At 44.3% G+C, this 21,264-nt stretch overlaps 1 protein-coding gene across 4 annotated transcripts in view; it reads left to right on the top strand.

Moving 5' to 3' along the window:
- The window catches only part of NBEAL1 (neurobeachin like 1), a 158,357-nt gene that overhangs the window by 49,717 nt on the left and 87,376 nt on the right, over positions 1-21,264 (top strand). For 3 of the 4 annotated variants that reach the window (XM_061607938.1, XM_061607937.1, XM_061607939.1), the window contains exons 11-16: positions 5,678-5,764; positions 7,247-7,330; positions 8,196-8,294; positions 10,476-11,056; positions 13,449-13,581; positions 14,612-14,731. In XM_061607938.1, the coding sequence (XP_061463922.1) occupies positions 5,678-5,764; positions 7,247-7,330; positions 8,196-8,294; positions 10,476-11,056; positions 13,449-13,581; positions 14,612-14,731 (1,104 nt within the window). The remainder of the gene's footprint in view (positions 1-5,677; positions 5,765-7,246; positions 7,331-8,195; positions 8,295-10,475; positions 11,057-13,448; positions 13,582-14,611; positions 14,732-21,264) is intronic. The other variant, XM_061607940.1, reaches the window with a different exon arrangement.

The raw sequence follows: 21,264 nt of genomic DNA, 5'->3' as shown, positions 1-21,264 counted from the left end.
ACCTGGGAATAAATCCTATTGGATTCAGTGAGACTTACTTCTGAATAGACATGCACAGGATTGCTGTTAGAGTTTCATGTGCAGTGTAAAAAAAAAGTGGCTAATGTTAAGCATGGTCCCCTTGTCAACTAGAGTTTGGTTTCAAGTGGGTTTGGAGACCCTTGTTAAGAGGAGCCTGGCTAACATTAGCCATGTTAGTATTGATGTACATGTAACACAAGCATGGCTAGCCGTAGAAGGGAGGATTCATTCTGGAGAGTGGAAGAAAGAGGCAAGAGAGACGACATCTTCTCACGACTGGCTCCCATTCTGCACATTATGGGGTTGCACATGGTTATGTCTGCACAAGACTTTTGTTCTAGGAATTGCACCTTACCAACAACTTGACTTCATGAAGCATTTCTGAATAAACGTCAGCCTGCAGTCCTATGCACATTTACTGGGCCGTAAGTTCTATTGGAATCAGTGGGACTGACTTCAGAGTAAACCTGGGTAGGATTGCGCTGTTAGTCCTGTTGTGCTGACTTAAAAACAACAACATTGAATTTAATTTCACCTGTCATGCATAATAACCTCATGCCATCAAGGATTCAGTGGTGGTTAATTCAAGGTGTGTATCCTGCCAGTGTGTTTGTCTTATGTGGACAGGGAATCCTAGGGCTGGGTAGTTTAGCCATACCTGCTAGCTCAGTTCCTCAGGTCATTGTTATGTTTCCATTGTATGCTGTGTCCCCCCCACTGAAGCACTTTATGTATCATTTTCTCTAGCCTCTCTTGGCTGTTCTAACAAATATCTCTCTTAAAAAACAAAACAAGCCATTTTGGAAGGTAGCAACTACCTTCTTGTGGATAGGCTTCCAGTCTGTGCTCTGTTGCATAGAACAGGAGGATAGAGGTGTTTGTTTGGTAAGACTGTGTGTGCACTTTTTTTCAGGGAGCAGTATATAAAAGGCCAGCCAGGCCCTTGTTTCCTCCCTAGATCAGCTGGCTTGGCTGAGCTGATGAATTGCAGCACAACTTTCTGGCCACTCCTGGGAGGTGGACAACACCAACAGTTCTCTCTATCTGAGAGTTGCCCAAATGGGTGCAGAAAATAGGGAACCTGGGCCCTGCTGCCAAAAGTCTCAGTTTGAGTCCCCTGACATTGTTCATTTTCTCCAGCACTGAGGATGTATCTTGCCCAGTCCTCCTGTGCCCTCATCTACATAGACCAGACCTAAGAGAGCTGTACCAGTTGACAACAAAAGCAAATATCCAAAAATTCTCTGTAACCTCTTTTAATAAATAGTAGGCATTCTTCTGTAGAGAGAGCATGTTGAAAAGAATATATTCTCTCCTGATTATCTTCTTTTGAACATTCAAGAGAGAGAGTGGATTTTCTTCATTCCAACATTCTACTCTCTCTTGAAAGTGCCATTATATTAGAATACCCAGAAAAAAGGGACATATAGCCTCAAAACGCTTCAAGTAATTTTTAGAATAAAAACAATCCTTTTACAGCATTGTTTTAGACATTTTCCTTTTGCATTTGTTGGGCCTCATCAACGCAAAAGCAGAGAATGCTAATCCTCTTCAAATATAACCATGTTTCAGGAACTGTTGGAGGCTGGGGCGGAGGATGCCAGGTAGTAAATTGCCTTGCTTGGATGCTCTTCAGCCTCTGTCTCCCATTTGCTTCCTGGCTCCTGTAACGTTCCCACCTTTGGCTCCACCTGTCAGGTTCACACCAGCTTGTGGCTACCGCCTTTCACTAAGCACCACCTCAGGACACCACCAGTCAGGATAGTTGTTTTTATTTTTCCCCTCTCTGCTCTAGCACAGATCTCACAAGATCCCACTGCTAGGCAGCACCACCAGTCACTCCCTGTAAACAGTGCTGCTAGAGACTTTGCCTTAGTCTCTCTGTAGCTTGTTACTTTGTGTCTGGGTGCCCTTGCTGTCCACAGCCCCCTTGTATCTTTGTCTATAAAACATACAATCCTGGGTTGCTCTGGATACTTGATGTTGTTACAATATCTCCTTTCACCGCTGCCACCATATGATACAGTTTCCCTTCAGCCTTGGTAATTACCCTGCCCTCCCTTCTGGTCTGTGTATTCCCAGCCAAGGATCAGGCTTTTGGTAAACCAATAAAAGTATTTATTTGGTAACACCAGGAAATAACAAGATTACTTTAGGAATGTTTAACAAGTGTATGGTTTCATATAGTGTCACTCTTTATGTTTCTGGTCATATATATACTGTCTAAATATCAGCCAAATATATAATCCAACCCTCCCTCAGAACTCTGCCAGCCAACCCATCCAAATAACTCTCCACTAACGACTCTCCAACAACTCTCACCAACTGACCCCCTTGCAACTGTCATCCTCCCATTTATACCTTCAGCCATTCAAACACTCAGCCAATCATCATCAAGCATTCTCCAGCCTTCCAACCCATGCTCTCCCCCCTCTCATTCATTTCACTTACCATATATCCCTTAATAAACCCGCACTTACCATATTTACAGGTTTTAACATATAAGGACATCACAGCTCCCAACAATAATTGTTGTCAGTGTGTGGTGCATAGTGCGGAGCTGCATCTGCAAATGTGCAGTTGTTACCACATTTTTAACAACAGTGTTGTTGAAAAGTTAGGATGGGAATGCTCCCTCCACAGGCTGCAGAAAAGGATGTGGTGTTCTTCTGCGGGTTTGCCTCTTCAGAATATTGAGAAAATAGAACATCAGAACTCCTCTTTGATCAAGGTAATTTTGCAATGCACGTAGTCCAATACTGAAGCCCTGTTCACTCCTCCACATGGAGGGGGCAGAGGAGGACCATGAGTGGGTAGAACTTCCATGCTCAAATTCTGGAACCAAGACTGTAGGTCTGTAGTAGGACACATGCTTTACATGTAAGGGGTCCCACTTTGAAGCTCCAGAGAGAGAATCCTGTTTGAAACCTTTGAGAACTGCTGCCCATCAGCGTAGACAGTGCTGAGTTTGACTGACCAGTGATCTGACTCTGTATGAGTTCCTGATCCAAAGAGTCTCATTTGAGCACCTTAAGTGCTTCTGGGGTTTCTGCTGATTTTTCTCTTCATGCTGGATATTACATTAGATTACATTCTGAAGGCGTGCCTCCAGCATATGACAAAAACTGTATAGTGAAGGTCCCCTAATCGTTCAGAGCATTTTTTAGGGGCAAGGTGCCTGAAAAGCCCCAGTATGTATGTGGGACATCCATGGGTGGTTGGATTGTTGCCACTGCATCTGGTGTGCATGCGTTGGGCATCTTGAGCAGTCTAAAATGGTAAGCATAATGAATTTTTAAGGATTATTTATTTAGAGGGATTCTTTATACCTTCTGGTTTTACATTCCAAAGAGTCTCATTAAATGGTCAAATTAAAGTTGCTACATGGGTAGTCTCAAAAGCAAACCTTCAGGTCTGACAGTGCAATCCTTTACTCAGTTTCCTGGGAGTAAGACCTACTGAACCTAGTAGTGCATAGGATTGCACTGTAATTGTGTTTTTTTTCCTTTTGTGTACAAGAAGGAAGAATGATATTTAATCATTTCCTTTTGTTTTCCTTGTTGGTTTTTCTTCAGGATGGACCACAACATTTTAAAAGACAACATTAAAAACAGATTAGAACAAATTACAGTTGCAAGAATAGGGTGGGTCCTAAAAATATACGTCTCAAGTGTCAAAGGCCAGGGTAAGGAGGTGCACCTTCAGCATATGACGAAAACTGTATAGTGAAGGTTGCAGTTTCAGTATATAGGGAATTCCACAACTTAGAGGCTGTTACAAAGAATGCTGTCTCCTTTGTCACCTGCACCCCGAGCTTCTGAAACTGGTGGAACTACTAAGAAGGGCCTTTTTGCTTAACACCCAAGGGGGTCTGTCGGGAAGGAGGCAGCCTTTCCCATATTTGGGGCCTAAGTTGTTAAGGCTTTAGGCACTAATGTGAGCATCTTGAATTGGACCCAGAAACGAGCTGGAAACCAACGCAGCTGTTTTAAAACTGAGGTTATATGAGTTCTAAATGGAACGTTGAAGTTTCCAAATCATTGTCAAGGTGGGAGCCCCATGAAGAGTGCATTGCAATAATCCAGTCTGGAAGTTACCAGAGCAAGGAGTACAGTGACTAAGTCATTTCTGTCATTTCTGGTGAACCACCTGTAGTTAGAAAAAGGCAGTTCTGGCCACTGAGACCACCTGAGCCTCCAGGAACAGTTTTGGATCCAGGAGCACCTCCAAACTATGGAGCTGCTCCTTCCAGGGGAGTGCAACTCAGTCCAGGACAAGCCATTTTTCCCCTCCTGGATTTAAGAACTTGTGATGCATAACATCTCTGTCTTTTCAGGATTCAGCTTCAGTTTATTGGCCCGCATCCAGCCCATCATCACCTCCAAGCACTGGAGTAGCACTTCAACAACGTCTCTTGATTTAGATGGAACAGAGAGATTGAGCTGGATGTCATCTGCATATTGATGACATCTCTCTCCAAATCTCCTAAATTATGAAATTATTCTGCAATATTGGCAAAGCTGCTGTAACTCTGCTTAGATGCCATATTACTAACTAAACTTGTGCATGTGTTTTAACACTTAACACTGTGTGTGGTTGTGTGTGTATGTGTGTGTGTTAACCATGCTAGTTTTTTTTCTTTTGATTGTATGTTGAACTCATTGACGTAGCTTCAGAATGTTTTTCTTTGTATTTCGTAAACCTTTCTCTTAGATGCATATTTTTTCTCACATGTTCAGTGGGGATACCTCTTGCTCAGAGAAGCTGACTAGAGAGTCAATGTAGTGTAGTGGTTAGATAGTGTCAGGCTAGGACTAGTGAGACCCAAGTTCAAATTCCTACTCAGCCTTGAAGCTCTCACTGGGTGAGCTTGGGCTAGTCATCAGCTCCCAAATCAACCTGCTTCATAGGATTGTAGCGAGGACAGAATTGGGAGGAGGACCATGTATACTGCCTTGAGGCCTTTGGAGGAAAGGTGAAATAAAAATCAAATATAAATAGATAAATAAACTATAGTTAATATTAATCTGGGCTCTTGACTACAATTTTAAATTAAGGTTTGATTTGCAAATTCTGGTTAAGAGGAGACACACTTAGTACTAACCAGAATTAAAGCCAGTGCAGACTTAACCTTTAAGCAGTATGGTTTAAGGTCATCAGCAGAAGGCCAGGAAAATTTGTACCAAAAAATGAGGTATTGGGGGAAAAGTATACAGACCTGTAACCTACACCTTATCACTTAACTATGATTCAAAAGATCAGGATGTTAACTTTTGCACTGGCCCACTGAATTCAAGATGCCTGTAGAAACAATACAAAACTCCTTTCCCTTGATTCCTTTATTAACACCATACAGCAGGGTGGTGGGGGTGGGAAGACGAGATGAGAATCGCCAGATCTTGGCCTTCTCCTTCTGTGTCTCCATAGACACTCGACAGTTTCCTGTCTCCATATTAGTATCTGTTGAAACAACATCTGGAAAGGAAAAGCAATCCTAGTTATTTCCTTTAAGAAAGAGAACTTTTTTATTTGTTACAACCTTTGTGTTAACTTGCTGATAGTGAGGGTTTTTTTTCACCCCAGCCTTTATTGTCTCGGCTGCAGATCGTCTGTTTAATGCGCCTGTTCCCATTATTCTTATCTCCCATTTTAACAGCTGTTTTTAAATGCTAACAGTCAGGTGGCAGACAAGAATGAGAAAGACCTTGCCAACAAATTACTGACAGAAATGAATCAGGAACAGGTATCTCCAGCAAACCAACCTTTTGCTTTTAGTTGAAGCTGAGGCACAGTGGCAATCGGTGGAGTGAGACATTTCCTGTACTTCACCTCAAAACGTCTTCCTTGAAACAACTAGGCAGTTTCTGATTGGTTCAGAGGCCAGAATTTGTCCATTATATATCTGTTTATTTGAAGTAATTGAAAATCACAATTTCAATGTGTTTCAAGACTGAAACATTCCAAAATCCATATTAAGGCAATACTGTTATCAGACTAACCAAAACGTCAAAGTGTTTAATACCTACAATATTCATTGTATTTTATCTTAAACTGAGGAAGGTGAAGTTCAGGAACAGAACTCCAGTTTGAAAACTATGAACTTGGTGATTTTGTTTTATTTTAGTTCCGCCCTCCTTTCTCTCTTCTTCCCCACCCTTGTATTTGTCTAAGCACTGTGGTGTATTTGGGCTCTGGGGCTTTGTGGAATCTGTGTGGTTGGATATGATGTCTTGATTCTGTTGCCGATTTTTTAAAAAATCAGTGTTTATGTTACAATGGACAGACTGAATCTGGGAGGTGGGAAGCAATTGGTGGCTTTATTTTTTAATGTTTTCATCCTGAGAAAAATGCAAAATGTCAGTATTTACCTTATTACTTATTTAGAAATAGTGCAGAGGTTTTAATAACAAATAGGTTCTTGTGCAGAATGACTGCAACCGGTGAAAAGAATGCACTTGTTGAACCCTGATTCTGTCTAAGTTAATCTGTTAATAACCCAGCATGATGATCATTGCATAAGAGCTAATTCATCTAATAGCCTTCATTTATTTTATTTAACTCCTGTTTGTTTTTGTGCGCTCCAGATTCTCAAATGGATTTCAGTGGCAAAATATTTCTAGTTTTTTAAATAGCAAAATGTCCACCACTAATATGAAGGAACTAAAAAAAAAAGAATAAAAGGGGCAATGAAAGAATTGTGACTCTTTTGAGACTTGTGATACCATGAGTGAAGGAAGGACTATGAGGCAAATTAATTATTGAAGTAGGAGACTATGCAGGCACAATTAATAATATCTTTAAGAAGATTTCATGTGCTGGAGCATGGACTAAGATGTTGGTTACCAACATATTCAATAAAGGATTGATGGCCAGGAAGCTGGATAGTTATGCATAGGGCATCTTTCTTAGTCCCTCCCTCTTGAGATTGTCCATTAAAAGCATGAAGAAACTTGTCAGTCAAAATGTCTTAATGGGTACGAGTGAGTGCTTCTCTCCTTCTCTTCCTGAAAACATGCGCCTATCCTTCTCTCATGTCCTCTTTCTTGTAGGTTTATGGTGTCATAAAATCCATGAGTTGGGGTGGGTGAGTCATGATGATTGGGGAGCATGCAAATGAAATCTTGTTTTCATCCTAGCAAGAAAGGATGGGGTGGGTTGTGCCCTTTAAGGTGTCAGTGTTTTATTTCCCTGTGCGTAACATGTCCTGTCTTTTTGATGCTTACAGGTATTTCAGGGACAGCTAGACTGCTTGGCAGTGTCAGCCATTCGAGCCCTTACGGCAGTGATGCACAAATCTCCTGCTGCTAAGGTAAGGATCGCTTCCTCATAGTGGTTGCCTCCCTAGGCTTCTGACTCCTCTTTCCCTGTCGCTATATTGACGGCTCTTTTTCTAGTAGTCCTTATTAGACTGGAAAGGATCACAGAGAGTACAGTGTGCTATATTTAACGCCCAGACCAGTGAACTAGGTGTCTTGTACCATCACAGAGAGGCTATCCCACTCAGGCCTGATCTTCCCCTTTAGTGGAGTGAAGTGGTAGTGTGCTGAGGGGACTAGAATGGACTGTACCACTTCAGACAGCAGGTGGGGGAAGTCACATTTTTGAATGCTCACCTATGCTAAAAATTCCATGCAACTGGAAAACTATTATAGGTTCTAACTTTGTCCTTTGCCTCCTGTCTCCCTGATAATCCTAGTATTCTGTTTGCAGGGTTTTTTTTACATGTTTTTGCAAGTGGTATTGCTTACCTGTGGTTCCAAGTAGTACAGTTAATTCTGCTGCCTTATTCTGCTGCATCTGTACACCCTGCGGCAGTCACCATTTAGCAAAGCATATTAGCAGTACAGTCAGCCACTTGCTTAACTGTGCTTTTAATGGATGAAAAGGTTATTTTTTCACTATGCAGACAGAATTTTGTTTGAGGATTGCAGAACATCTTATCACTTCTCTTGATTTTCGTAATGGGGCTCACTAACTAGATACTGTGGCCTATTTTGCTATAGATGCAGAAAAAAATACATGAAGGCACCAAAGCAAATAGTTACCATCAAATAATGAGTATAAATTTAACCTTGCAATTTGTACTGTTTGGTATGATAAACTTCACCTTAAAGAACATCCATATCTTTGTAAACCATACGCTGTTTATGTGCAGTGTTAATTTTATTCCTCAGGAAGTGTTTAAGGAACGAATTGGTTATGCCCATATCTTTGAAGTCCTAAAATCTATGGGTCAGCCATCACGAGAACTACTTGAAGAACTTATGAATATGGTGAGACATCTGTTTGTTATAAACATTGTTTTAACTGGGGTCACCGTGTAAGTTTCTAAACAACAGAGAGTCTTGTGGCAGAGACTTACGGATTTATTGTGGCATACGTTTTTATGCACTAAAGTCCACTTTCCCCTATGCTTGAAATAGAATTTGTTTTACACCACTGTTGCGCACTTTCACGCATATGCATGGGAAACAAATGTAACAGGCAGCATCAGGTTTATGACATTTCTTTGGAAAGTCAAAATGTACACAAAATAGAAACAGTAACCTGCTCCTGTTTCTTGTATACGTATGGCCCTGGATAGAAATGTCCCAGAGCATTTTGATTTAATTTACACTTATTGTTTACATTGTGTGTATGTGTGTAATGGAACACTGAAACTCAAAATCAATTATTGTAAGGTGACATTGGTTTTATGTTGGGAAATGTTTGTAAGAAACATGAAAAACTGAAACACGTTGCTTGCATAAGTATTCAACCCCCACATATTAATATTTAGTAGAGTCACCTTTCACTGCAATAACAGCTTTAAGTCTTTTGGAGTACCAGTTTTGCACCTAGTGTTGGAGAGATTTTGGCCCATTCTTCTTGGCAGATTCACTCCAGGTCGTTCAGGTTGGTTGGATGTTGCTTGTGGACCACAATTTTCAAAGAGCACTACAGATTCTCAGTGGGGTTGAGATCAGGACTTTGACTGGGCCACTGTAGGACATTCACTTTTTTTGTTCCTGAGACACTCCAGTGCTGCTTTGGCCTTGTGCTTGGGATCATTGTCCTGCTGAAAAGTGAATTTCCTCCCAAGCTTCAGTTATTTAGTGGACTGAAGCAGGTTCTCTTGCAGTATTTCCCTATATTTTGCTCCATCCATTCTTCCTTGCATTTTAACAAGATGCCCAGTCCCTGCTGATGAGAAGCATCCCCACAGCATGATGCTGCCACCACCATACTTCACTGTAGGGATGGCATGTCTTGAGGCATGGGCAGTGTTAGGTATGCACCACACATAGCACTTCGAGTTTTGGGGAAAAGTTGGTCTCATCTGACCACAAAACCTTTTCCCACATCACAGCTGGGGCACTCTCATGCTTTCTGGCAAACTCCAGACGTGGTTTCAGATGGTACTTTTTGAATAATGGCTTCATTCTTGCCACCCTCCCATATAGACCAGTGTTATGCAGAGCTCTTGATATGGTTGACTGGTGCACCATTCCTCCACGCCCAGCCACTGAACTCTGTAGCTCCTTCAAAGTGATTGTTGGCCTCTCTGTGGCTTCTCCCACAAGTCTCCTTCTTGTTCGAGTTCTGAGTTTTAAGGGACAGCCTTCTCTTGGCAGCGCCTGGGTGGTGTGATGCAGCTTCCACTTCCTGATTATTGATCCAACTGTGCTCACTGGGATATCCAAACACTTGGATATTATTTTATACCCTTTTTCTAATCTATACATTTGTATTACATTATCTCTCACTTCTGTAGAATGGCCTTCATTTTCCTTCAGTTCCACAGCCTGACCAATGATCCTTCAACAGTGGGGTTTTTATCCTGATAATATGACAGTAACTTGAATGGTTCACAGGTGGAGGCCAATGGTAAGGTAATTGTGTCCTCAATAGGGCAATTTCTTTCATCTGTGTAAACTGGGAGCGTCCGCAGTACAGGGGTTGACTACTTATGCAAGCAACATGTTTCAGTTTGTTATGTTTCTTACAAACATTTCCCGACATAAGACCAATGTCACCTTACAATAATTGATTTTGAGTTTCAGTGTTTGAAAATAAAATATCATACAGAATGAAATTACAATGTACCATTTGTAATTCAGTAATATGAGAGCATTGGTCAGGGGGTCTGATTACTTTTTCAAGGCACTCGTGTGTGTGTGGTGTGTGTGGTGTGTGTGTGGTGTGTGTGTGGAGAGAGAGAGACAGACAGAAAGTGTAAATGAGCTCTAGTTAAGAAATTACAGTCCCATAATTTTTAGAGCTACATTACTCTGTTGAAAAGAAAAGTCTTTGTGGCACTTGAAAGAGAAACCAGATTTGTTTTAGAATAAGCTTTTGTAGAGTGCCATTGCAAGATTTCTTATTGTTATTGTTTCATTTTGAAAGGTTAATTCTTCAGCTAACTGCCTATTCCTGTTAGTTGTGAGTAACAATTATGTTTGCTTTCCACAAAGGCCGTTGAAGGTGACCACGCATCTGTTGGAATGTTGGGCATAAGCAACGTCCAGCCCTTGTTGCTCCTGATTCAGTGGCTTCCAGAGCTTGAGTCACACGATCTTCAGGTTTTCATCTCAAACTTGCTGAAGCGAATTTGCTGTATTAACAGGCAGAGTCGAGCAATATGTGTCAATACGAACATGGTCATCCGTATCGTGGAGACCCTCGGTAAACACTCTCTGCTCCACAGAGCCTGTGCTGAGAACCTAATTGCCCTCTTGGGTTCTTTGGGGAGTCAGTCGATGAGCTCTGAAGAATTGCTCCAGCTCATTAGGCTGTTGAGGACTAAGGAGCCGAAGCAAGCTCACCCCTATGTTGTCCCCGTCATGCGTGCAATTCTTACAATGGCTCGGAAGCAAGGCCTGGACAATGCCTTGCAGTATTTTGATTTGTCCCATAGTATGGCGGGCATTGCAGTGCCACCTATTCAGAAATGGCCAGGCTCTGCATTCGCTTTCAGTGCTTGGCTATGCTTGGACCAAGACCAAATGACACCTGGCATCAGCAGCAAGGGTGCCAAGAGGAAGCAACTCTACAGGTATGACAACTGTGATGGCATGAAGAAGGGAAAGCCCCTAGATCTATGGCATTAGCAAGGCAACGTGGGTTTGCATGCTTCTTTGGCTTGCTTGTGCCCTATTTGTCTCCTCGCAGCCACATGCTTGATCTCCAGCATGGGGCAGCATAGCTGACCCTTGGTTAAAACAGTCCCTTCACACTGCATGGTTTTTCAGCCAAGAAATGTTAAGGAGGAAGCCTGTGAGTCTTGGGAAGCTGTAGGAGAATGTTTGAGAGTGGGAGGCTCTGTAATACAGATCGGCTACAGCCAGGGAGGAGGGTGATTTACGTGGATAACAAGAGGAAAAATACCTAGGAAAGAGGGTACGTTTGGGGGACAGGGCAGGTTTGTGTGTGTGCAATTTGAAACCATTCTTTCAAGAGAGAGGCAGTCCCCTCCCCCCAGCCTACTCTCCCCTTCCACCTTCCAGTGTAGAATCGCTCTCTGCTCTCTTGTTTGGAGTCAGCGACTCTGTCTGTCTGTCTGTCTGTCTGTCTCGCACGCTCGCACGCACGCACGGTCGCACGCTCGCACGGTCGCACGCACGCACGGTCGCACGCACGCACGCACGCACGGTCGCACGCTCGCACGCTCGCACGCACGCACGCACGCACACGAGTCACTCTCCAGAAAAGGATTTGTATCCCCAAGCAGTTGCAATGAAAAATAGCTTTCAGGAAGGGTGAACCTTCCACCTACCCTTTACTTATGACTGGCAAAACCTAGACAGTTAGGACACAGATTTTTGTATAAAGCAGCATGTTTGTGACTGGCACCCAGAACCAACCAAGATCAGACACTGTGTTTGATGACTCCCATGGATTGCTCTCAGAGTGCAGGCCATTGAAAGTAACAGTGATTTTGTCCCTGTGGAGAGTTCTTAGAGTGCAGAGCAGCAGCAGCAGCGAGGTAATCTTAACCTCCTCCCCTACCTCTGTGCTCCTAGTCTTTAGGAGTCTTTGTTTTTGTTACTGGTCTCTGGGTCTGACAAGTTTTGCATGCTCTAAAAAGGGGGTGTGTGAGGTTGATGATGATGTATCCGATCCCTTAAAAGTGGCTTAATCTGGCGTGTTGTACTTTTAAAAACATGTAGATGTTATGTCCAGCTTGAAGTGCAAAGAGTATTGCCTATTTGATATCGCAATCACTCAACCGGCTGTTTCTTCTTTAAGTTTAAATAATACGGATAGATAGTCCTTTAAAAAAAACTGGCTGGAAGAAATTAATGACCAGTTTTCATGCTTGGAATTTTATATAGTAAGTGTTGGTGAAGAGAGCCACCTATTGAAATGCATACTCAATTCACTGTATATTTTAAGGGACTCTTTCCCAAATATCCCTGGCTTAACTCTACTTAATTTCTGTGGTCTAATGGAATTGCAGCACAAAGAAAAAACAGGATGAGCCATGATAACTGCTGGCATTAGAAAGGAGGTCTGCATTCTGCCCACAGTGAGATTATAGGGGAGGGGCCAGAGCTCGGTGGTAAGAATCATCCATGCCTCTCTCTGCCAGGTATTTATGAATGACTAGGTTCAGTGCTTTGCCATCAGCAGTTACTAGACAGTCGATTTACAAAGCTATTTTGGCGTTTGAGAGTTTGTCCTTGTGAAAGTGGCTCAGTAGAAATGTTTGCCTGTGTTTTATGTTGCAATTTCTTTAGAGATAGAAGATCTTGGTTTGGTTCCCCAGTACTTTCTTTACACTTGGGGAACTCAGATGAATGTTATGTTTCAATTTTAATGGTAAACTCCAGTCCTGAGGTTAGAGAAGACCTAGCCAAGTTCCTCATTGTAGCAATCAAAACCAGGAAGATGAGTTCTGAGTCAGAACTGTCTGTATTATTAACTGTTTTTGATAATCAAAGTTTGTTATATTCTTATTTTAAAAGGCACAATTTGTGTGCGTATATATTATGTTTTTTCTCTTCTGTGGTTGCCTTGATAACCCTCTACTGTATCTCGTGTTTATGGTCTTTAGACCAACTAAACTACATATAGAATCCTCGACACCTCAGTTAAACAGCATTTTGGGTAGCTGTGCTAGGAAGGATCTCCAAAAGTCATTGTACAGTATTATTGGTAAAGTTTGAGAGATGCCAAAATCAAAATGGCATGATCTATCTGTAAAGTTAATATTCCCAGAAATTTGAGGATAAACACTTCCCACTCCATCTGAATTAATAAACATAGCCTCTGGTGAGTCTTGGGGCCACCATCCTCAGGGAGACAAATATTCTCTTGCCAAAGAAATGTGTGCCAGGATATGCCAGAGTCACACCTCAAGGCTTTTTTAAAAAAAGATTTCATTCATAGTGTGTGCTTTTAAGCAAGTGGTCCATATTCATTTTTTAAAAATCCTCTCTCTGCAGCTTTTTTACAGGCAATGGGACGGGGTTTGAGGCATTTATTACCTGTTCAGGAATGCTAGTGGTTGCTGTGTGTACAAAGAAGGAGTATGCGACTGTGATGCTGTCAGACCATTGCTTCTGTGATTCTCTCTGGGTAAGAGAGGCTGCTTCAGTTTGCCTAGTTATAATGCACAGGACTCTTAAAATTTGGGTCTCTGTTGTTAGGGGCTGGGACTGGCCTGACGGAATAAGATATTGGCCTAGTTCAGACAATTGTACCTTGGCTTAATGACTCAAGATGTGCACAAGACTTTTCCCCATGCACTCCATCCTCATGCTATCTTTTCCTTCGTACTTTAGCATGAGGTTAATCCTGGAAATCTTCAGTTAACAATAGTTCCCCATTATGTCCAAACTGGAAAACTATGAAAATCGGGTTCAGAAAAAGCTAGGATCATAAACCAGCTTCAAACCATGTTTTAAGATACTGACTTACTCAGCAGGCGTTCAGAAGTAACAGGAAACTATGGTCAACTGTGGCATGCCAAGAAGGGAGGAGGAGGAAAGGGACTGCATGCATGGGCATAAGGTTAATCCATATCTCAGTTTACTAAGCAAAGGAAGCCATTATGTAAAATTACAACTTTCTCTTTGCCTTCCCTAAATCTCAGTAACATAGACTGTGTAAGTCACAATTAATGATGCCCAACCATTGTTAACTCTGATTAAAATGAATCCTTGGAGGCTCTTAAATTTTCTTGCAGATCTGAGGTTTAATAAGAATTCTCTAAAAGTATTTAGGAGTATCCCTGCATAGTGTACTAAGGATTAACAATGGATTTAGCAACAGGCCTGGATAAAGGAAGGGTGAGAAGAATTTGAGCATGGTAGAGTAGGGATGCAGGGAGGAAGGAAAGTATACAATTGCAAAGCTTGCTCTTCATCATTTTACTCTAGGTAGCATTACATATGTGTCAGTCTAATGAATAAATCTAGGCCTCTTCCTAGTGATCTGAAAAGTAATCTGCTGTAATGGTTTATTTTATTTGTTTCATGGAGTTTGGGTCTGCCTGGCTGGCTGGACAAATGCCCCTAGATGGAAAAGCCAGCATTGACTAGCCATGTGTAACTTTCCCATAGAATTAATGACAATGACTAAACAGTATTATCAAATGTCTCTACAGCACAATATAAGCATTGTTCATATGCCGGGGAAAAGGCCCTTTGGTCAAAGCCTTGTCTATATTTATGTAAATGGACAGCAGAAGATCTCAGCACCCCTCAGATTTCCTGCCATGAATGAAGTAAGTCTGTGCTTCTATCGTACATCAGGTTTTTTTTCTTAATACAATAAGGATCCTGAACAGTAATTGTGAAGTGCCAACGAAACTCATGCCACAAGTGAGTTTGTCACTTAGGCTTTGGCTTGCTAATTATGATACATGCTATGGTCACCTCTGAGCAGGATAGCTAGTGAAGACTATCCAAAATATTCATTTGATTCCAAAAGTGGTAGTGAGAGTATTAGCAGGTACCAGTTACCATAGGTGTATTACAACTGTACACAGAGAATTTTATTGGCTCCCAGTGTGTTTTGAGGCTCAACTCAATATGGTAATTTTTATCTTTAAATTCCAACACAGTTCAGCCCAGATTACCTTTTCCCCATATCGTTCCCCCTTTAAGTTAAGATCATTTGAAGAAATCCTGATTATAGTTCCTTTGCCATCTGAGATGTAGCAAGGAGAAGCAGAGCCTTGTAAGTTGTAGCATCTTGCCCAAGGAAGCTCATTTACAGAGCAATCCAAATACCAGGGAACTGGTGGAAGGGGAGCTGGTGGATGAGGAGCCACATGCATGAGCCAACTGGGAAGCGCTGGCTACCATGAACAGGCCTCCTGGGGAGTAAGCGCTCCCCATAGGCTGTAATGGAAATTATTTTACTGCACCAGATTTTGGCTGACAGAGTTTCCAGGTGGAGTGGGACCTGGCGGAGGGCTCTGATCACAAGTAGGATTCCCCCCCCCATGGCTCCTTCCCCACCATGCCCCCAGAATGCCCCATTTTCAAGGCTTCCACTGGCTTCTGCCAGCCCTCCATCCACTGGGCTGCCCATCCCCGGTGGACCCTCAGTAGCACCGGCAGCCTCCTGGCAGTGCCATGGTGGAGGACTGCTGCCGGCGTCGCCTGGCATAGCCAGAGATCCATGGCATCCAACTCACCCCAGCCCAGCAGAAAGGTGACTTGGATTACATACAACCTTAGACACTTCTTTGGTGTCCTCCAGTGTTTGGGGAGAAACTGCATTCTCTTTTAGAAGAGTATTTTTTAATACTCATGGGGTGCGTAGTGGTATCGATGCAGATGTTACCTTGGCTTGTTAACCCTTACCTGGCTGTTTTGTTTTAGTATTTAGCTTTTAATGACTGTATTTTATTATTATTTTTGTTTGGTGCCAATGGGAGGCCATCATGGGCTGCACTAGTTGGACAGAAATAAAATAAGGTTGCATTTGACAATAACTAAATTTATAGTGTACATTTAAAAATAGGTGTCATTTTTCTTTGTATCTGCATTATGGGCGCCCTGAGAAGTGGGTGTGTTGCCGTCTGCTGCCGAATGCTGAATTCTTAGCTACTACCTTGATGCTGGCATAATTAATTCTATCTTACCTCTGGTCCTTTGGTCACGTTGGAGAAAGCAAACAACTCGGCTGCACTGTGCTTTTCTGTATTTGATCTTGTAGCGAAAGCGGGGAGCCTTCCCTGTCTGCCCTCACTGTCCCAGGAGTCAATTCCCAGCCTTGGGCAATTGATCCCAGCAAATCCTGCTTTGCCAAGGTTGTGCACGCTCACACCAACCCTGCAAGGTAGTAACTGCCACCACCCTTCTGACTGGTTAGCTACTCTGGGGCGAAGGGAATCCCAGAGTCCAGTTAAACACCAGAGCTTCTCAGGACAAGAGTATCAATACACTCCTTGCCCTTTCCAAAGCCTCAGGCAAAAGTTTGTTAAAAAGAAAAATAAGAAAAGCATAAAAGTATTACAAATAACAAAGAGGTGCACAAAGTAAGTTTTAGCAGCAAATTGAATCCTGTTACCATACACCCAAACAGGGCAAGGTTTGGTAAGAAAAACAAGTAAGATAGTTTTTGGCACAAATCAAAATAACAAAGCTTTCTTGCCTGAGCTATACTTACAGACCGTAGGATCTATAGATGGATAGCCTTCTCCCCTCAGGGATTTGCAAGTCAGGATGGAAATGGAGCCACAACAGAACATCACCTAAGAGACAAGGTGGTGCTCCGAAGTGGGACACAAAAACCCAAAGTTCTGAGCTCCTTCTTATGGAAGAAATCTTCCGCCCAGCCGGAGACAACCAATTAGGATTTTGTCAAAAGGATGAAAAAACTATGTTCCCACAACACCAGGTGCCTCCTCTTGGTTTCCCAAGGCAGTTCCTTGAATTTTATGGCCTTGATGGAACCGGGCCCCTTCTACCGATAACAAGGTGTGAAGCTGCTTGTAATCTCATACAGCTGGGGTTGTAAATTGCCAAGTCACAGCGATGAGGCAAAACTAAACATTTAACTGCTTACTGGCAGGTTACAGAAAAAGATGTCAGGGGAAAAATCCCCACAAGGCTTTGGTGTACAGCCATTTTAAATGCAGGCCAGGGCAAGGCTGGCAAGCTGGCACTACAGATCTGATGTTCATTATCTGACTGCTGCGTCCCTGAAATTGCTGAGAGTTCTTCCCTGAGTCCATTTTACATTTCCGAAGCTGAAAAATTACTACTGCAGGAGTAGAACAAAGGGTCAAGTCAACCAGAGTAAGGGTTCTTAGTAGAGATCGGGGAGACACAGGGACTATTAAATGATTTCTGTTGACACAAGAGACAGAAGAGATAAGGTTTTGGGGAACAGAAGAAAAATTATCAAAGGAGTTTTTCTGGTTAAGTTGATAAATCTCCATCTCCGCCTCACATGGCATAGGATTGGATTTTACATGGTCGTTAACCAGAACCTGGGGCTGGAGCGGGATGGCCTTGCTATGGGGAAGGGCTTGAGTAAGAGTGTCACTTAAACACGCAAGCCTAGCAATAATCTCCTGTTGGGATTGAAGCAGCAAGGACTGAAAAGATTTTAATAATTTTCCACAGATAGCCTGCCATCATTTTGTATTATACTGCCATCTAGCGTCCGAAGGCAAGAATACACTGTAGTCAAAACCTGGGGCATCCGGCCCCTCCCACTCCAGTTTCATTCTAGCCGTCCAAGGCTTTTGGATATCTAAACAAGCGTAGCTAACTTCTCTATTTCTCTTCTTGTTTGTCTGTATTGGAGTGTGTGATCTTATTGTCTGTTATCCCTTGTGTCCCCCCTCCCTCCTTTTCTGGTTTTGGAGTGTGTGGGATTGATTGTTCTTTGTTGTTTGCCCTCAGCTTCTCCCAGTTTATTTTTACTGGGGTTTCTTGGGTAGCCTCCTTTCCCTTCCCCCCCTCCTTTAGTTGAGCAGCGGTGGCTGCCTCCTTCTTTGGGAGCCCGCTGTTGCGGCTCTTTCTCCCTCAGTTTTGGCGCTGGGAAGCCTGTTTTCGTGACTCCCTTGTAAGCGTTCCCACGGCCCCCGCCTGCCCCAACATAACCTTTAGTGGTTTGCTATTTGCGGCCAGGAGTCTGCGGCTCCCGGCCCTTTAAGCAGCTTGCATTCGGTGGCTCATAGCTCCGTTTTGACGGCGGCAGCGATCTTCGCTCCCCCCAGTTCTTTCTGTAGCCTTTTTTCGCCTCCCTGCGGCTCTTCAAGCACGCGGAGGCCGTCCCAACAGCAGCAGCTTCTCCCAGCTAACTGTTCTGAGTTGCGGGTGCCCGTTCCAGCCCGCTATTCCTCCCTTCCTCCCTGGCCACCATTTTGCTTTTTTCTCTGCCTGCCCCTTTTGCGGATGCTATTTTGTTTTTTGTCCCTTTTCCCGCTCTTTTTGTTCTTCCGTTGTTCCCCTCTCCCTTCAGGGCAGAACCTTAATGAGCCACGAGAATTTATTGCCCTCTCCTTATTGAGACAACACCTTTCACATAGCGCCAGTACTGCATTCTCCATGCTGCCTGTAGGACCTGCATAGTCTGAGCAGTTGTTTTAAAGCGATACCGCACCTTCCCCATTGTGTGTGTGTATGTGGCTCTGTACGTGCCATATTGATGCAGATCTATTTCCTTTGATGCACTAGACTGAACAGTGCACATTAGCGGTACCGCACCTTCCCCACTGTGTGCGTGTACTTAGCTTTAGGCAACACTGCATTAAAACTTTTCCTTGGCACGGCTTAAGCAGTGTACAGTAGCAGTCTCGCACCTTCCCCATTGTGTGCGTGTACTTAGCTTGTGGCCCATACTGCATCTCGATTTACTTTTTGGCGCCCTGACCTGATCAGTGCAGTACCAGTACCTCCATTGTGGGCGTGTACCCATCCATTTTTAGTGCCATAGCGAACCAAGCCAATCTTTTCTCTTGGCACCCCACCCTGCTCAGTGCACCTGTTCCTCACCATCTCACAGCACAGGAGTGATACCTCACCTTCCCCATTGTGTGCGTGTATCTAGACTCTGACATGGCAGATCAGCAACCAGAAGTGGCGCAAACCTCAGGGGCAGGTCAACAGCGCAATGCCCAAGCGCAACACAAACCATCTAAGCATAAGCAGTCCAAGGCTGTCGCCAAGACTAAGCATCTGTCTGCCCACAGTGCTCCCAAACGGGCTTGATATGTCTCAGCCCCGGCCTTAGAGGAGCCTGCGCAAGAAGCAGTATCTGCTCTTTTTCAATGCCCTACTGGGTCATCAGAGGACGAATTTGAAGGCTTTCCTAGCGAAACACCTCACCACTCTGATATTCCTCTGGCTCCTCTGCTTCCGCCAGTGCAGCCTCATCTGCCTTCACAGGAGCATTCTGTACCTTCTGATCCTCCTTCAGGGCTACAGTTGACCCCAGAATTTCTGTTACAGCTGCGAGAGGTACTCGGGTTTCTCTCCCAAGCTCAGCCTCAGCCTCAGGCACAGCTATCTTCTCAGCCTGCAGTTTCGCGGCAGTCCAGTTCTACACGGCAACCTGGCTGTCATGATGACGTCCCTCCATCTTCGCCTAACCCATTCGATATCTCTAGAGGCAGACTCGGCGGTGAGCCCTCAGGGATGGACGACTACTCATCCCTTATGCAGCCAGATCCTGACGAATGGAATGAAGACTCTGATCTGGACGAGGACTACTCCTATCGCCTCTTCGACTCGGCTGATTATCTCCCCCTTTGTCATAGAGTGATGGACAGACTGGGCATCCAACCTGCACAAACGCAGCCTGCTACTCCACCTGTGAAAGGCGCCAGAGTTCTCAAGTCTCCCAGGTCAACAGATCACTCGATCCCTGTGCTGGATCCCATCAATAAGCTCGCCAAAGAGGAATGGGTCCGTCCCCTGCATCCATGTTGCTTTTCGCCATTAGCCAACAAACTTTATACTTTGGCCCCAGAATTCATGTCTTTCCTGAACGTCCCAGGTGTTGACCAACCAATTTCGAACTTGATTTCTGGGTCCCTCCTTCTGAAAGGAGGAGATTCACAACTCAAGGACCCTTCTGAAAGATGGCTGGACTTCGCACTACGCAAGAACCATGAGGCATCCGCCTTTTCCATCCAGGCCTCCGCTGCTGCCTCGATTTTCTCTAGGGCTTCCATGATGTGGCTCAATGACCTGTTGGATGATCCCAGTCCAGACCCAGCCACACTGCGAAAGGGCCTAGTCAAGTTGCATAAGGCGGCCGCATTCGTGGCGGATGCCACCTTGGACGCAACCCACCAAGGAGCCTGGGCCCTAGCCGCAGAAGTAGTAGCTCGAAGGACTTTGTGGCTCCAGCACTGGGATGCTGACTCTACGGCCAGAACCAACTTGTCCATGGCTTCATACTTGGGGTCGCTTCTCTTCGGAGAGGATGCTCTTAAAGCGGTCTTGGTTGATCCCAAGGACAATTGAAAGCCTACTTTAGCCACTGCCAAGAGAGATGACCACAGACAGTTTCGGCGGTTTGCCCCATATCGTCCCTTCCAGCACTTTTGGGGGGCGCAGCCTGGGGGGCAAGGCCGAGACGCTTGAACTCCCAATTTCCGCTCCTCCAGGCCACCCTGGCCCAGACAGCGCTACCACGGCAGATTCCAGTACCAAGGCTGACAAGCCCCATCCTCCTCATACAGCAGGGGAGCTCGTCAGCAGTTCTGATGCCATTCCTATTGGGGGCTGGCTTATTCTCTTCGCAACTTCCTGGCTCCCGCTAACACAGGTCTCCTGGATCAGAAGCATTTTCTCCCACGGATACAACATAGAGTTTTGGCTGCCACCTCCAGACAGATACTGCCCCTCTCTGGTCTCCAAATCACGCGGAAGGGTTACGCAGGATGCCCTACGTCATCTACTCGACATAGCCGCAATAGAACCTGTACCACCAGCGGAAAGGTCACAAGGCGTCTACTCCGTTCTGTTTGCGGTTCCCAAGCGAGATTCTTTATGGAGGGGGGTCTTAGACCTCAAATTCGTAAACCATTTTGTCAAGTATCGCTGGTTCAAAATGGAGTCACTGGCGTCTATTGTGGAAGCACTGCAACAGGGGGACTTTCTGGCATCCATCGATCTGAAAGACGCTTACCTCCACATTCCGATCTGTCCTGCCCACAGATGATTCCTAAGATTCTCGCTGGGCCAGCACCATTTTCAATACCGGGCCATGCCGTTCGGCCTTGCGTCAACCCCAAGAGTGTTTACTAAGGTGATGGCCACCCTGGTGGCCACCCTCTGCCTACAG

The sequence above is a fragment of the Rhineura floridana genome, chromosome 2 (assembly GCF_030035675.1).
Source record: "Rhineura floridana isolate rRhiFlo1 chromosome 2, rRhiFlo1.hap2, whole genome shotgun sequence".
NCBI lineage: Eukaryota > Metazoa > Chordata > Lepidosauria > Squamata > Rhineuridae > Rhineura > Rhineura floridana.
This window is presented reverse-complemented; position numbering and strand designations above follow the sequence as displayed.